Source organism: Neofelis nebulosa, chromosome 2 (genome assembly GCF_028018385.1).
Source record: "Neofelis nebulosa isolate mNeoNeb1 chromosome 2, mNeoNeb1.pri, whole genome shotgun sequence".
Taxonomy (NCBI): domain Eukaryota; kingdom Metazoa; phylum Chordata; class Mammalia; order Carnivora; family Felidae; genus Neofelis; species Neofelis nebulosa.
This window is the reverse complement of record NC_080783.1, coordinates 68,216,193-68,233,155: the sequence shown is the minus strand read 5'-3', so window position 1 is coordinate 68,233,155 and position 16,963 is coordinate 68,216,193. Positions and strand designations below refer to the sequence as shown.

The following is a 16,963-nucleotide window of genomic DNA, read 5'->3' as shown; positions in this document are numbered from 1 at the left end:
AGACTATATGAATGATCATCTATCAGATATTTTAGAAATGAATCCTACTTTGGGTAAAAGTGCCATCCGAACCATCTATTCAAGTATTTACAGCGGACCTATGATGTGGCAGGCGCGATGCTAAGGTCTGGAAATGCGCTGATGTCCAAGGCAGACTTGGCTCTTGCTGCCACTAGAGAGCTTCCTGGAGAGCAGAACACTGATAAGTAAACAGACTGATAATGCAACAGAACTGACCTGGGAGATTTTCTCAAAGCAGGACACCTAACACAGAATAGATAAAGTCAAGAGTTGTTTTTCCAAGAGGACTTTGTAACCAATCAGATGAGGAGAGGAATAGTGAGGGGACTAAGAACTAAGATTTTTGACTTCTAGTATGAGTAGACTATGCCACTCCCAATGAAGGAAGACACAGAAGGAACATGTTGAGGAGGAAAAGTATTAATTCAGTTTGGAATATGCAAAGTTTGAGATGTCGATAGACTGTATAACTGAAGATATCCAGCAGACAGTCCAGGATAAATAGTCTGGATTTATATGTATATATTGCAGTTGAGGCCATGGGAGGAGATGAGATTACCCAAGCAATAAAATGAAACTAAAAAGAAAACAAAAAGCTCTAGGTTAAAACCCGAAGGAAACCAACACTGAGATCCTACGACAGAGGCCTATAAAAGGTAGAAGTCAAGAAAATTTACAAGAAGTGAAGAGTAGTTAAAAATGCCCCAAACTGCTGGGATATCAAAATAAGTGCTAACGAAGGTCTTCAGAATAGGGTGGTCTTCAGAGACTTCAGTGAGAGCCACTTCCTGCCAAGCTGCCGGAAAGTACAATAGAAAACACACTCAAATGTTTAACAACCCAATCTCCTCAATATTCATGATACAGGTACCAATGAAATCAGAGAAGCTTTAGGGAGAAAGCAGTTTGGTTAGAGAAGTGCTGGGAAGGAAAAGACAGTTGATAACCAATCCTCCTGAGGATTACAAAAAGTCACTTCCCACAACAACTGAAAACAACATTAGTGTTTTTCAAATTTTTCCACCAGAACCACTGAAGGTGCAAAAGAAAGCAACTTACACAGCCCTTGCCGTCTCTGGGTAGGCAATGACACTGAGGTATTAACTTTGTTCTTAAAAATTCACGTAAATTGTGCATTCTGCTCATAAAAACAGGAGGGTTGATTTTAATATAAGAATATTTCCCCTATTTTCAATTAAAATGATCGTTACAAAAAGGTGTTCCATGTTTATCATGCAACTTCCCATATGGCCCTCCCACAGTCCTCACACACCCCATATGCATACACGCATCATATACTCCCACTTTGAAAAATATGGAGGAGGTGCTTCATTCCACAAGAGTGACATCCTATGGAAATCTCTGCAGAAAGCATCTGCCAGAGCCCAAGTCCCATGAACTGCTACAAGACCTGTAAACACTTCCTCCTTTCATTTTTTTTAAAAATACCCTCTTCAACCTTCAAAGTATGTTTCAGACATCCTGGAATTTGATGGCTACAACAACGTTAAAGGGATTTGAATAATACATCCTCTTCATCTTCCTTAACTAATGAGTCATTTATCAAGTACCCTGTACATGGAGGTTGACCCAATGCCTTCAAATATTTAGTCACTTTTCTCTAAACCTTTCCCATATATTTCCCAAGGTGCAGACATGGTTTTGTAAAGAGGCCCTTATGCTTTTGGGACAAAGACAGGTTCAGCCTAAATGAGGTCATTAAAACAAAACATCAAGTTCCCAGTGCCCTGAGATTCCAAGCCAATGACCTACAGAGTGTTCCAGCTGATCTTAATTTCCCTGGCACAGCACAGTAAGAGTACTGTAATATAATGCAAAATGTCTCTAAAGAGAAACTAGATACTGGCTCAAGTCTTGCCAATACACAGTTAAATAATACCAAAGTGCTCCTTTCATCTGAATACTGGGCTTCACACACATATGTCACCCTTCCCAAGAATGAAAGTAATCTTCCACTATGAATGTGGGTTGATTGAAAACCTTTTACTGGACTCAGCCCCATAAAGTATACGTGCTTTTTAACTGGCGCACATGGGCTGGTTGAGACTGAAAACGCTCACAAGGGGACCAAACAGACAAAGAACAGAACTTATTCTGAGCACGGGTAATCCAAATTTAGAATGTGCTAAGAGTGGTAAATCAATACTCAAACGTTTATCCTGATTCAGACCTTGTTAACATCTAACAATGTCGGACCCCTCCCAGTTACAAAAGTTCACTTTTCTAAGTTTCCTTGCAAATTCTTTATCCATTATATTAAAGTATTAGTACGTTCCCAAATATTCCCTCACTCCTTCACTTAATAATAACCACCTCTTCTGTGTCTTCCCCATTCATTAATTCATGAATTTATTCTTTGACCCAGCAAAATTTATTGAAGGCCTATTAAGTGCCAGGCATTGTTCTATCTGCTGGAGACGGAATACATAAAATAAAGTCTCTTACAGGGACTTGTTCTAGTGGGAAAAGACAGAGAATAAACACATATATGTGTGAACATATAAAATGCCAGATGCTAAGTTCCAGAGAGAAAAAGTAAGTTGGGTAAGGGAGAAAAGACAGTGCAGATGTGGTAGAAAGCAATGTCAATCTATGAATTTCATCTGAGCTAAAAATTCATTCTTTTTTAATGTTTATTTTATTTTTGAGAGACAGAGTGTGAGCGGGGGAGGGGCAGAGAGAGAGGGACACATAATCCAAAACAGGCTCCACGTTCTTAGGTGTCAGCACAGAGCCCGACACGGGACTCAAACCCGTGAACAGTGAGATCATGACCTGAGCCAAAGTCAGATGCTCAACCAACTGAGCCACCCCAGGGCCCCTAAAATTCATTTTTAATGATACATCATCCAATAAATCAATTAGGGCTTTTATAATGTAACTGAAAACAATGAATTGAAAACTATCGGACTTGAAAAAGATTCATTATTAATCAGATTCATTCACTTTCTCAATTTCTAAATAGTTTATCAATCAATAAGATTACCCAAGATTAATGATATGTTACTTTCTCACTTAAATTGTTAAAACTAATATACTCAGAAAAATTTGGGAGGAAAGTGCTAATTTTATTACACCTTGGCCAATCAAACATAACAGTGAGGTTTTTGCATGACTTCTTTCCAGTTTTTTAAATAAAAATGCCATTATCTTATAATGTGCTTTAAATACATTTTCATCAAAAGTTTAGGGCTGTAAATTTAGTTTATTCAATTTAAGGAAAATGTCAACCATATAATTGGAAAAGATAGTCGTCACTCTCAAATCAGTCAGCCAAATCAGACTTATATTCTATCAGATAAAATCCAACTTTATTTTTCAACTCAAATAAAGGTATCAATATGCATTCTGAGAAAAAAATATTAAAAAAAACACTGAAAAGTAATTATAGATTATATCTTATAAAAGAAATAGCTGAATACAGTCAAAATTAAAATATAGAACTAAGAGCTCTAAGTGTATGATAAAGTGCTAAGAACATGGAATTCTCTGGTAATTGTGTTAAGTGTACATTCTACCTTTTTAGCTTTGGGATGTAATTAAATAAAAACAGGTATAAAATTAGCAATAGCTCCATTAATTGTAATATTCATCATGATAAATATTTCTTATGATTTTAGTGAAAACAAATGATGTATATACACTAAAAAATTAGTCTAACAGCCAATGTATTTGTTATTAAAAGAAAGTGGAAAATATTCAAGTATTTTATGATAGAGGCACCTGTGTGGCTCAGTTGGGTGAGGGACCAACTCTTGGTTTTGGTTCGTGATCTCTCACCATGTGTGGGATCAAGCGCAAAGCCTGCTTGGGATTCTCTCTCTCTCTCTCTCTCTCTCTCTCTCTCTCTCTCTCTCTCTCAAAATAAATGAACTTTAAAAAAAAATCCTTGAAAATAAAAAAGTGAAAATTGTTATCAGTCCCATCACACAATCATATATCTGAATTCAGAACATTTCACCACTACCCCAATTCCTCATTACCCACCATGTCTCTCCTTAACAGAAATTGATTTAAGACACAAAAAGACAGGAGTTCTTTCTGATTTGTGGTGCTTTGATTAATCATTAAAGGAAGCTTTCCCTATGTGTGATGCCCTGGAGGTTTACATGCCCCAGGGTAATACACCAGGTGAAAAATGTTTTTATGAACACAGGTGGGTTCTCAGAAAGGTAAGTTTTAAGAAGTACATATGGAAGATGAGGATCCAGTAACTAATTCTCTTGACTCTATGAGTTTGCACATCCCTTGGTAAATTTTATACATTCAAGGGGTACATGTCTCTTCATTTCTACATCATGAGCACTGGCCCAAGTCATCCACCAGTGATATAAATGTTAATAATTAAAACATCTGCTAATACCTACTACCCCTTGTTCTGACAGACTCATATTATAAGCCAAATTGGTATTTCCACTTAATTTTTTCTAACATGGGCATTTTTAACACACAGTAAGCTGGAAGAAAGTATACTGCAATCCACCAAATACTTTTCACTTACAATCTCATTAAATAAGAATAATATACCAAATCAGAAATATATCCATAAATTTTGTTACATATGACCAAAATTTCCTATGTGTAACTATTAATAGAATTAGAAAATTTTTTAAATTTGATGAAGAGGAGGAAGATAATCGAACACCACTAGAATAAATACGTCAAATACAATTTGTTAAAATTTATTTGAACTATTTGTTTTTAATAATCCATTTACTCATTGGTTCTTTTAATGAAAGAACCCAAGAACTAGGAATGTAAGATATTCCATCTGGAAGGAAAAACAATAAATAATTAGACCAAATAGATAAATGCAACAATTCATATTATGTTAAGTAAAGCCAATGAAATGCACTGGAAAATGTGGTGGCGTGGTGGGAGAAAATAAAATAAAAAAACAAGTGTGAAGGAACACTTTAGATAGTCCAGTCAAAAAGGCCTCCTTGATAAGTCATTTTATATTGAGACCTACCTAAAGAATAAAGAGGAGTCAGTTATGTAAAGAGCCAGGAAGAGAGGTTCCAAGCAGAAAAAAACAGTAAGGTCAAAGACTCTGAGGTAGAATAAAAGATGCCATATTCACAAACAGGTAGGAAGGCCCCTGTGCCATGGCCGCAATATAATCAACAAAATGTAGAATGCAGATGAGATTTAAGAAGTAGACAGAAGTCAAATCATGCAGAATCCTGTAGGCCAAGGTACAAAATTGAATTTCATGCTAATCTATCACAAAGTTTTCAATCAGGCAGTGACATGATGTGATCTACATTTTTTTGAGAGAGAGAGAGAGAGCGAGCGAGAGAGAGAGCGTACAGGGGAGGGGGCAGAAGGGGTGGGGGAGTAGGAGAGGGAGAGGGAGAGGGAGAGAGAGACCTAAGCAAACTCCATACTCAGCGTGGAGCCTGACACGGGACTCAATTCTACAACCCCGGGATCATGACCTGAACCAAAATCAAGAGTCAGACGTTAACCAACTGAGCCACCCAGGTGCCCCAGTGTGATCCACATTTCTAAGAGATCACTTCTAACAAATGCATGAAGAATGTACCCAGATAGACTAAAATAGAAGCACAAAGGCCCTTTATGAGCCTCCAGTATGTGAGAAGACAGTGGCTGAAGCTGGGATGGCAATAGTGAAGATGGAAAAAAGTTAATGGATTCAAGTATATTTTGGGAAATATGTAGCAGTACTTGACATAAGACCAGAAAGAGGTCTCCTTGATTTTGGCTTGAGCAACCAAATGGATTACTTGAGGGCGGAGCAAGAGGAACCTGGAGAAGGACTTAAAGGTTATGCACCTCAACCCTTCAAGCCAAGCAGAACCAGGTACATTGGACCTATGCCACCCTCAAATGTTTCGCATCTCATTTCATATCCTTATTTCTAAGTTTCAATATAACTTCACCACCTAACTTGGCGCCTCTCAGATATGGCCCCTTCTGACTCTGTTTCTACTATTTGGACCTTGACTTTGACGTGCAATTTCCAGTTTAGCTAGCCCCTCCTGTCCCTATCATTTCTATAAAGGTGGCTCCTGTGCTCCTTGTCGCATGACACCCAATGTGCTCTATATCACAGGAGGTGTGGTGACCATGTGGGAAGATCTGAACAAAGGCTGACGGGAAACTTCTGGGGCCAGTGGCACCAAAGGAACCTCCTAAGACTCCTGTATCTACTACAAGGAGTCATCCTGTACTTTAAGAGCCACCAGAATCATTTGCTCTAGGAATAGAATAAAAGGGTAGCACTCACAAAGCCCAGAAAGTATGGGCAATAGGCTTATATCACATCACTGAGCAGCAGCAGGATATTATTAAAAACTAGGTTTGCAGGTTTCTGGTCCAATATTTTTAATCATGTCATACTGTCTCCTATCTTTCCACAGAAACAATATTAAAAATGGCACCCAGGATGCTGTAAATGTACCATACTCTGGAACTATTATGGGTTAAAAATTTTTACTGACTCCCTAACAACCTCACCACCACATGTAACATTACATCTACAGACAAATATATGTGAATAAACAGCCCACTTATAAATGAGCTTTTGGAATAGGTACATGCATTGGTAAACTAGTTAAGAATAGTTAATCCTCCCAGGGCACCTGGCTGCTCAGTTGGTAGAGCATGCAACTCGTGATCTTGGGGTTTAAGTTTGAGCCCCACATTGGGTGTAGCGATTACTTCAAAATAAAATCTTTAAAAAAAAAAGAATACTAATATTCCTATTTATGTTTATTTTCTCTGTGGCTTTGAAAAAATGCTAAATGAGTGGAGCCAAAGGGAAGGAAAAGAAGTAGAAGATGCTCTCCCTATATCAGTTCTCCTACTTCTCTCCTAAATTGATTCTGAAAGGCTCCCTTGCCTTGGTAAAGACTTGTGGCCATTTCTGGGTTCTCCACTGAGCTATCCCTTAAACGGAGTGCCAAAAGGACAATGCCCAAGTCTGCCTATCCCTGCTCAAATACACATCAGTGTATTCTTACACAATGGAATTTCTCACTTTTCTATATAAGCTGACATGTTTAAAAGCAACATCCACAAGACTGCAGAAAGCTCTTTTATATTAATTAAGATCCACATTTATATTGAACCATGAATGGCTCCAATTTTCCTTCTGTTGACAGAACATAATATATGCCCCTAGGGAAAAATAAACCAGAAGCTGAGCTTTCAGAGAAGTGAAAAATAAGACCCATATTGCAGATAAAGGTTGGATTGCAAATGTACCCTGCAATTTCACCAAAAATTAGAGGCAACCTTCAAACTGGAAATAAAACCTTGACAAGCAGATCTGCTAGGAGATTTAAGTTTTAAAATAGGAAGAGACAGCTGTCTTCTGTTATAAATGAAAGTAACTAGCATGAAGTAGGGAGAATCCTGTGTCGGTAGCTCCTGTCATCAGAGGCTAAAATGCAAGCACAAGACAATGGCCAAGCAAGATAAGCATAACTCAAGGGTGGCATGAACTGAAACCACGGTCAAGTAAATATGCTTCAACTGAATTAAGTGAACTGAAGGTAAGAAGCAGACACTGTAAATTGTCTAGGTCAGTTAGCCAAATGAACTGGTAAATCACCATATATCATAAGGATACAGTAAGAATTTTTGTGTCCACTGTTTTTTTGTTTGAGGTCTTGTTTTCCCTGGGGCACTAGCTGTCCACTGTTTTTCTCCCACCTTCATATGCCATACCCATTGAAGCTGGACTTCTTGCCCACAAAACTGTTCCCACAAACTGCTGAGCAGTGGTCCACGTTCTTGTGTCCCTTTGGCCACAGCTGACTGAATAAAGAGCTGGGCACACTGGGCTAACAGCTTTCTCCAGATGTAGACTCCAGTCACTTACCAAGTGCTAAACCACAAATGGGAGGAAAGATTTATTCCAAAGAGATGGCCATTTGGGGCCATGTGCTCTGATGTGCCATCAAGACAAGCAAGATTGCAGAGAAATGTGAGAGGAAATGGACATAGAAGAAGCAGAGGTTATGTGCTGTATTTGTGGAAGAACAGAAGAGAGAGAATGGAGAAAGTGTCTGCCTTGATTTTTGCTGACTTTCTACTCCCCGATTCTGATCTCTCATGAGATCAGTGAACTTTTGGCCTGCAGATAACTATAACATAACCTTTCAGGCTAGTTCATGTGAGGCTGTTTCCTCCAAACAATCAATACCTGGATAAAATAACAACTAAAGTCCATTTGTAATATTCCTACTTTTTCTCAACTAAATGAAATTGTCCACAATTTTGAAAGGTCAGATTGCCGACAGTATAAAAGTGACAGGGAATAAGAATACCCGTGATTTTCCAAATATATGTCAAAGAGAAGAAAAAAAAAAGTCAAATCCTTATGTCCTTCACCAGGACATTATTATTCAGTGGGTTTTATAAAAGGCCTGAGTATCAACATTTTTAACAAGCATCCCTGCTGATTCTGAGGAAGGTGGTCCAGTGACTACCCTTTGAGAAGCACTGCTCTAAAGCCTGCTTCAGATTTGCTACAAAGATCTGTATACTTTCAAATTCCTCCCAAGAAAAATGATATTCATCAAGTGCCAACATTCAGAAGTAGCAAATTGCTGTTGGAAAGACATATTTGCTTGAAACCCTAATAGGAGCAAGTATTGTTTCTATTATTTTTTTCTGCATATAGAAGATATTTGCATTTCATTTCACATTAAATGGGATTTTGTAAAATGGCCTGGGGGTACCTAAATACGACTTATGATGCTGTTTCCATCTGAAAATGAATTTAAATTTCCAAAGAGCTAATTTAAGGACTTTTGAAATATAACCAGTTTATAATTTGGAGATTTCATGTGTCATTCCAACTGAGACAATTAGATTATGAATGGTTTTAAATGATACCAAGGAATTACTGTTATTTTTGTTAGCGAATGATGGCATTTTGATTATATAGAAAATGTACTTTTCAGAGATGCATACAAAACTAGGTGGGGATTCAATGAGAGGATGTTCAGGATTTATAACAAAGACGATAAAAAATTCAAAAAGAAATAGATGAAGTAAATGAAGCAAAATCTTTATAATTACTGAAAGTGGAAAATGGGAATATGAGAGTATAACTTATTGCTCTCTACTTCCGTGAATATTGGAGAAATGAGTATAGAAGAGTGTGGTTAATGTAGCAGGCACACCAAGATCCCTACAGAACTATGCAAATTGGGTTAATTACTCGCATCACAAAGGAGTGACATCAGAGACCCTATAATTTGGGGAGAGATGAACTTGTCTTTTGATAGTCTCTGAAATGAGAGAGAAAAAAGAAATCAAAGGCAGAACACATGGAAAAGTAATTTCTTAATTATTTGAAAGATATTTTTTCTTTTTCTCAGATGTACAAAAAGGCTTAACTCAATACAGAATAGATCAGAAACAGTTTGGTAAGGTGCAAAAACATTCACAACCAATATTCTTTTTGATCTCCCTTTATTTCAACTGTGGGAGCATGGGCAAATCATTTCTGGTTTTTGCACTTTTTAAAAAATCATAAAAGGTGGATATCAGACCACTTCTTGGCACTCTTCTGTGGACTGTAAACTACATACAAAAGCTGGTTATTAGTAATACCAATAAATCCTAGTTGGTGATAAGCCAATTATTTGATCATATCAAATAAGATGGAGAAGAAAGCTAGAGGATAAAGAAATAGTTATAGTTGAAGAAGGAAAAAACAAAAATCTAGGTCCTTAAATTTGTATTAACCAATGGTACCGTCACCCCTGCTCTGGTATTATGAGCGATTATAACCAACAACACTGGCATGTTTATTCCTTGTGCTACTCTTATGGTCCTCGACTTCTGCGGAAATTGTGCCTTCCTAAAAAAAGACCCTTTAAGGCCTCAAGAAATGCAATTGTTGGTCCTTGCTGTGTACTATGAGCCACACAGCATTTCTAGCCTCAATTTACTAATCTGTCCACTAGATGATCTCAAAGTTCTCTTCCAGCTCAAACATTCCATAACACAGTTTTTCATAGGTGTCTTTTTATCTTTAAAATCTTCAGATACTTTATGTTGAATAAGTTATACTACAAAGTCCTGGGAAGCAATTAACCAGGCCTGCTACACAAGCTGAGTTTGAGCAGAAAAATTACCTGACAGTAGACAAACCCAAGACAAGAACTAATTTTTCTGTAAGGGCTAATGATCTCTTATTATTTCCCTTTCTACAAACAGTAAGTGCTAAGGGATGATTTCCTGGTAAATTTCAATCAGAAATAGAAGAGGGCGCCTGGGTGGCTCAGTCAGTTAAGCCTCTGACACTTGATTTAGGCCAAGGTCATGATCTCACAGTTCAGGGGATCCAGCTCCACGTCAGGCTCTGTACTGACAGCATGAAACTTGTTTGGGATTCTCACTCCCTCTCTCTCTGCCCCTCCCCCACTCATGTACACATGTGTGTGCGTGCATGCTCTCTCTCTCTCAAAATAAATAAATACACAGGGGCGCCTGGGTGGCTCAGTCGGTTGAGCGTCTGACTTCGGCTCAGGTCATGATCTCATAGCTCATGAGTTCAAGCCCCGCATCGGGCTCTGTGCTGACAACTCAGAGCCTGGAGCCTGATTCAGATTCTGTGTCTGCCTCTCTCTCTCTGCCTCTCCCCCGCTCATGCTTACTCTCTCTCTCTCTCTCTCTCTCTCCCAAAAATAAATAGATGTTTAAAAAAATTAATAAATAAATAAGTATACATTAAAAAAAGAAATAGAAGAAAAAGAGAAATTTAAACCATAAGTTAAGTCACTTTTAATATAAAGTTTAAATTACAAGTAATTTTTCTGGACTATGTATATAAAGGAATCTGCTTTATTGATAAACACAAGGAAATATGCCCAGGCAATATATCTGAACAGCATTATAAGAAGGAGAGAGAATAAAGAATCCACATTCTATCTCATTCCAGCTCTTATTTTACAATAAAAATACTGAAAGCCTACAGTATTGTATACTTTGAGACATTTTATTATCAAATAGAGATAAAGCATATCCTATTTGGACTTCAATACACTTTACCACTTATGCATTATGTAGGTGTCTCAAATTGTTAAAAAAAAAGTATATATATATGTGTACACACACACACACACACATATATATACACATATATATGTGTATATACACATATATATATACACACACACACATATATATATATATATATGTGTATATATATAGTGTGTAAAATGATTTTTGACTCTGGTTTTGAAAGACCACATGAAATTTAACATTTCTAGTCTAGATTCTTTCAAACTTTCTGGTCAATTATTCGTAAGTAACAAGCGCAATCCTTCACTTTTTCTACAGGGAGAAAAGAATTGCTAAAATGACTGGCAAGGGTAAGCCAAACAAATGAAAGAGAAAATATTAAGAGAAGAGACCCAGGGCTCCTGCAATGTGTCAACCGTAAATAACAGTCAATGGAAACCTACCACATCCAGTCATTTACATCATCTCAAGTGAAGGTCAGAGATAATCGGTCCAGAAATACCATCTAGTAAAAGGGTAATGTGTGTCACAAAGATACTGAGCTTGGGGAATTACTGACATAGAGTCATCTGTTCCCAAAGCAACACTCAGTCCAAAGAACTGAGCATATACAAAGGAATAAAAACAAAGGATCCGTTTTAAATGCAAAGCGTAGGTGGAAAACATAAAAGAATGTAAAAAGAAACCTTCCTCTTCCCCAACTTTGGGACATCCTTCTCTTCAGAGAGATCCCAACCCTTGAGCAAAGGAAGAGATCAGCATGCTGGGCCCTTCTCAGGTGGGAACACCTCTCTGGGACTGGTCTCCAGGAGTCGGGCCAGAACGCTCTGTTCATGAAACAGCACAGCTGTCTGTGTGGGTGCAGTGCTCTCTCAGAAGGTCACTGTGGAAACAGGACACAAGGCCAGAGCAGGAAACCAGCCGGAGTCAATAGTCACATAGCACCCTTTTCCCATTTTGCAATTTGCTAAACCTGATCCAAAAAAATGTTGTCATTCACCAAGACAAGATGTCTTACCCTACAATGATAACTGCATACACTTAGGGCACACCCTGACCTGACCCTAACACCTGTACCCATGCTTTCTTTTTTTCTCTCTCTATTAATATATTTCCTCTTTATTCAAAACAAACCTTGCCCCATCAACATCTCTCAGACACAGGCATTCTCCCAGCATTAATTCTCAAAATTAAAGTGAGAGTAAGCCCAGACCTCTCCCTCTCTATTCCCCTTCTTCTGTTCAACTCCAAAGTCATGACCCAACCTCCAATCCAAGCCCCATCATGGTAAACACCCTTTGCATGGCATTTTTGCTTAGCTCAGTCCCCCAGGGCCTAGTTTGGTGCAAGAAACACAGAGGGCCCTCTATTAATAGGGAAATAACCTATCAAATTCCCTAGCTGACTATTATGTCACCATCGGGCATTTCCTTTTCCCATTCTGGATCCCACAGGCAATCCAGAATCAATTTTTCCACCATCACGACACACGGTCAAATCTATCCCCCATCTTCCGATCTTATATCCTGACCTGAAAGCCAAGCTTTTAAAAGGCCCAGACATTTCAGGGGGGAGGCTGTTTTTCTCTTGGGCTCTGACTTTAAAACTCACCCTGATAATAAAGCTCTCGAGAATCTCCTCCGTGTTCATCTCCTCATCCAAAGTCACAGTCCCGCCCACTTAAGGACTTGCCTCCCCCATCAAAGTCTCTAATTGAGAACATACCTCTGCTCCGGGAATATTTACTCCCACTTTCTCCAGTCCTTTTCCAAAAAGCACATGCACCAATTAAACTTCAAACCGCCCCCATCAAAAAAAAAATTTATATATACATAAATATATATATATATATATATGCCTTGTTATACCAGACTTCCATCAAAACCCAACAGTGCATGGAAAGCTTCCATACTGTCTCTATTATCGCTTTATGTTATCAAGAACTCATCTATTTCCTAGGGTATTTCCTTCACTCCTAAAACTGTAAACATACATTACTGAACCCATCACAGGAAGTAAAAGTGCAGAAAAAAAGTAAAGAGAACAACAGATGCAGGGAAATGGTCAACTGTCTTTTCTCCACTTACTATCCGTCTCCTCACTGCAAACATCTGACTGTTTAAATTTATTGCTTCTATCCTCGCAAGAACAAGGTACATTTTGCCTAGTGACACCTCTCTTTGTTTTGCTAATTCAAAACTGGGAGGGAGTATATTAAGAAGAGACGGGATTATTCTAGGAAACATTGATTTTTTTTTTTTTCCAAATGTATAGTCATTAAGGATCTCTCTCCATAGTTGTTTGGTCCTGGAAATCCAATTTGCCTAAGTCAGTCTCAAACTAGAAACTAAAAAGGAAAGCAAAATCATATAAAATAAAGTCCATCTTCTGGGGCGCCTGGGTGGTTCAATCGGTTAAGCGTCCGACTAAGGTCCAGTGTCGTTCTTGGGTTCGAGCCCTGCGTAGGGCTCTGTGCTGACAGCTCAGAGCCTAGAGCCTGCTTTGGATTCTGCATCTCCTTCTCTCTCTGCCCCTCCCCTGCTCGTGCTCTGTGTGTGTCTCTCTCTCTCAAAAATAAACAAACATTAAAATAAATAAGTAAATAAAAAATAAAGTCCATCGTCTAATTATCACTAAGAAGTCATCATCTGCCTTCTGCACCCAGAAGCCTCCAAACTGAGGAGTTCACTAGTTCACTGAGGAGTCCACAGATTCACTATCCCACTCTCCTTTAGTAAGTGAGGTTGCTTGGTTTGCAAATTGGAAGATTATGGAAGGTATTAAAGAAATCAACCAATCTGTTTCTTACTCCAATACCATTGCCTTCCTCCAATTTGACTAAAAATTGATAATCTATTATCATATATAACTCTCCCCAGCTACCCTGTAAATAATAACAGCTCCCAGACTCTGTACTTTATATATATTCTCTCATTTAACCCATCCTAAAAGCTTAGTAGGTAACTTTTAACATTCCCATTATATAGCTGTGAAAACTAAGGCCTTAAAGGAAAATGATGCCAAAAACTTTGTCAGCCAATAGTCATTTAAAATAGACCATACTAATCCTTTGTTAATATTACAAATTACTGAATACCTTAAAAACTGTATGGATTTAGAGCTCCTAAGATTTTTGAATTAAACATTTTAAAATGCATACCTGTTTTTTCCTTGAATTTGCTTTGGGAAACAGGCCTGCTGACAACACAGATGTAAATGGAGAACAGCATAGCTCAGGAAAAGGGTTTGGAATAGATGGCATTTCCAGAACATCAAGATCTTTCTTTTTTCTCCTACACCAAGAGAACATAGGATGTAATTTACATAAAGCGGAATGAATGTAAAATTTAATTGCTGACAGGATTAAGAAGTTAAGGCCAACATGTACCACTCTGTGATAACACTAATATTATATAAAATGTACAGCAAAGATCTGTGATGTACTTTCTGTGGGTCAAAATAAAATATGTTAATTGATATAAATGAATTTTGTATAGTATTCCTATCTTTTTTTTTTTTTGGCCTTAAAAAAAAATTACCAGGCATAGAAAGCCTATTTCCAGCACTTTTGATAATTTTCCTGAGGCTGAAATACTATATAATTATTGATGCAAAAACCATCCTGAGAAGTTAGACATTTTTATGCATCCATTAAATTGACCAAGTCTACAAACATTTAGTGAATTCATCCCTATGCTATTTCACTAATCACTTTTGGAAGTTATGGTTTATTAATTATAGCTGTGGTTCATCTCACTTCAAATTTCATTCACAATGTTGCCCACACACAGTCTGTTGATTTTTCAAGTGCTTATAGATACTAAACCGCAAGGCAGTGTTTTTGAAGAGGTAAGTGAATAGAACTTGCTAGTATAAATGTACTCTAGTCCACTGCGGAGTAATTTTAACTTCAGTGAAGTTGAAGCACTTTGAAAATCTGGGGGGAGAAGTACCATTTAAATGTATGAATATAAAGGACTACAGATTTTTGTATTGTTGCAGTCTTTTTCTTTCCTAAAGTATGTGCAAAACTGTGAACTCTAAAGGCACTTAGTGCTGAATGCTATGGAGATTGGGAAACCTTTTAAAGCCTCTATTCTTTCCTGCTGAACAGCAAGACTGCTCAAATGTCAATCCGTGCTTTGCCTCTCCAGGGTCGCTGTAAGATTCTATGTGGGAGGTGAATTCATTTATGCTCCGATTTTTTAGACATATAAAATAAAAAGGATTAGGGGTTTGTTTGTTTGTTTGTTTGTTTTGCTTTCAGTGCAGGGCCACGAAGAAAGGAAGTGGGGTGGCCAGCCTGGCCTCCTAGTTCACACCGATGGGCAGAGGTGAGAGAGACCAGGAGCTCTCAATGAAACGGTGATGCTATTTATAAGGCGCTGGGAGATCGCAATGTCCTGCCGAGCCGGTAGAAGCCAGCTTAAAGGGAATTGTCTTCAGAGACTTTCACAAACTTGGCCCAGCTCTGGGCACATGGCTCACCCCCTAGGACCGCCTCCTCAGCCCCTCGCCGGCTGCCAACCCAGGACACTCCCCCGCGCCCTCGGAGGGCTGCCTACCTGTCTGCAGCACAGCCGCGGGTCCCGTCCGGAGGGGGCAGGAGCGCCCGCGCTTGCAACCAGGGGGCAGGCGCCAGGTCGCGGGCGTCGCCCCTCCCCTGGGCAGCGCCGCACACCTGGGCGGTCAGCGGCGAGTCCCGGGCAGCCGCCCTACCCGCGGCGCTCTGCCCATCTTGCAGGGAAGTGGTCATTGTCGTCGGCCGGGGGTCTCGGGTGTCACGGGAGACCCGGCGCTGGGGGAGAGGGAGGCCAGGCGGCGGGAGGCGAGGCGGCTGCTTGGCAGCCCGAGCGCGCTGCAGGTGCGGTGGCCTCGCCGCCTGCGCTCCGGGCCCGGGCGGCTCAGACGCGCGGCCGAGCAGTCGGCGAGGCGGCGGGGGAGGGGAGGGGGCGGAGGAGGAGGGTGGGGAGAGGGGAGGAGCGGCCGATGGGTGGGGGCCGCGGGCGGCGGGGCGAGGCGCGGAGGGGGCGGGGAGGGCGCCGGGCGCCGGGCGGGCCCCGCACCCGGTCCGGGACGCTCCGGGACGCTCCGGGGCGCTGGCGGAGGTCCCGCGGCCCGCACTCGGCCCTCGGCTGCCCGCGCGCGAGGCCCGGCCGCCACCTCCCCAGGTGGGCGCCCGAGCGCGAGGCTGAGCCCAGGGTCAGGGCGGGCCCGCGCCGCTGGAGGCGGGGACCCATGTGAGCCGGCGCTCCCGCGGGGCTTGCCCGGCGGAGCGCAGGCGGGGCCGGGGTCTGGGAGGCGCTGACCCCCAGACCCTTCCTTTCTTCCTGCTCTGAGATCACCTAAGCTGTAGCTGGGCCGCCATGACAGGCCCCACCGTGCCAGGAGGCCAGGGGCCATGGGGCTAGGTTTGCCCCAGTCCTTCCCCCACGTGCCTGTCTTCCACTCCTGCAGCCCTAGACGGGGCGGGGGGAGAGGGGTGGCTGAGGGAGCAGAGAGTACAGTCGGCGCAGCAAAGGAAACTACTGAGGTGTTTGAGAATTCTTAGTAAGGCATGGATAATCTTGAGGGTGTCTTGGGAATTAGAAAAGAATATTAATTTTCTTTTAATAAGAGCAGCCCTCGGTTTCTGAGTCTCCCCTCTGCCTTGTCCTAGTCCACCTTTGCGACAGCTTCACGAATTCGATGTTTACCCCATTTTACAGGTAAGGAAGGTGGGGCTCAATAGCTTGTGCAACATAACGCTAAAAATCGGTGCAGTTAAGCTTCGAACTCAGAGGATCCCTTCTCAAAAACCCAGACTATGCGAAATGGTACAGTAGTGCCCCCTTCTGTGATTTAGCTTTCCTTCCTTTCAGTTACCTGTGGCCAGCCTCCCTCTAGAACAGATGACCATCCTTTTGTGATA

At 40.6% G+C, this 16,963-nt stretch overlaps 1 protein-coding gene across 5 annotated transcripts in view; it reads right to left on the bottom strand.

Annotated features, from left to right (window-relative positions):
- GRB14 (growth factor receptor bound protein 14) overlaps positions 1-15,921 on the bottom strand; it is a 117,227-nt gene extending 101,306 nt beyond the window's left edge. For 3 of the 5 annotated variants that reach the window (XM_058715107.1, XM_058715108.1, XM_058715109.1), the window contains exons 1-2: positions 15,618-15,921; positions 14,213-14,345 (exon numbers count right to left, since the gene is read on the bottom strand). In XM_058715107.1, the coding sequence (XP_058571090.1) occupies positions 14,213-14,345; positions 15,618-15,808 (324 nt within the window). In that variant the 5' untranslated portion in view covers positions 15,809-15,921. The remainder of the gene's footprint in view (positions 1-14,212; positions 14,346-15,617) is intronic. The other 2 variants (XM_058715110.1, XM_058715112.1) reach the window with 1 other exon arrangement.
- Between the last annotated feature and the right edge of the window lie 1,042 nt (positions 15,922-16,963).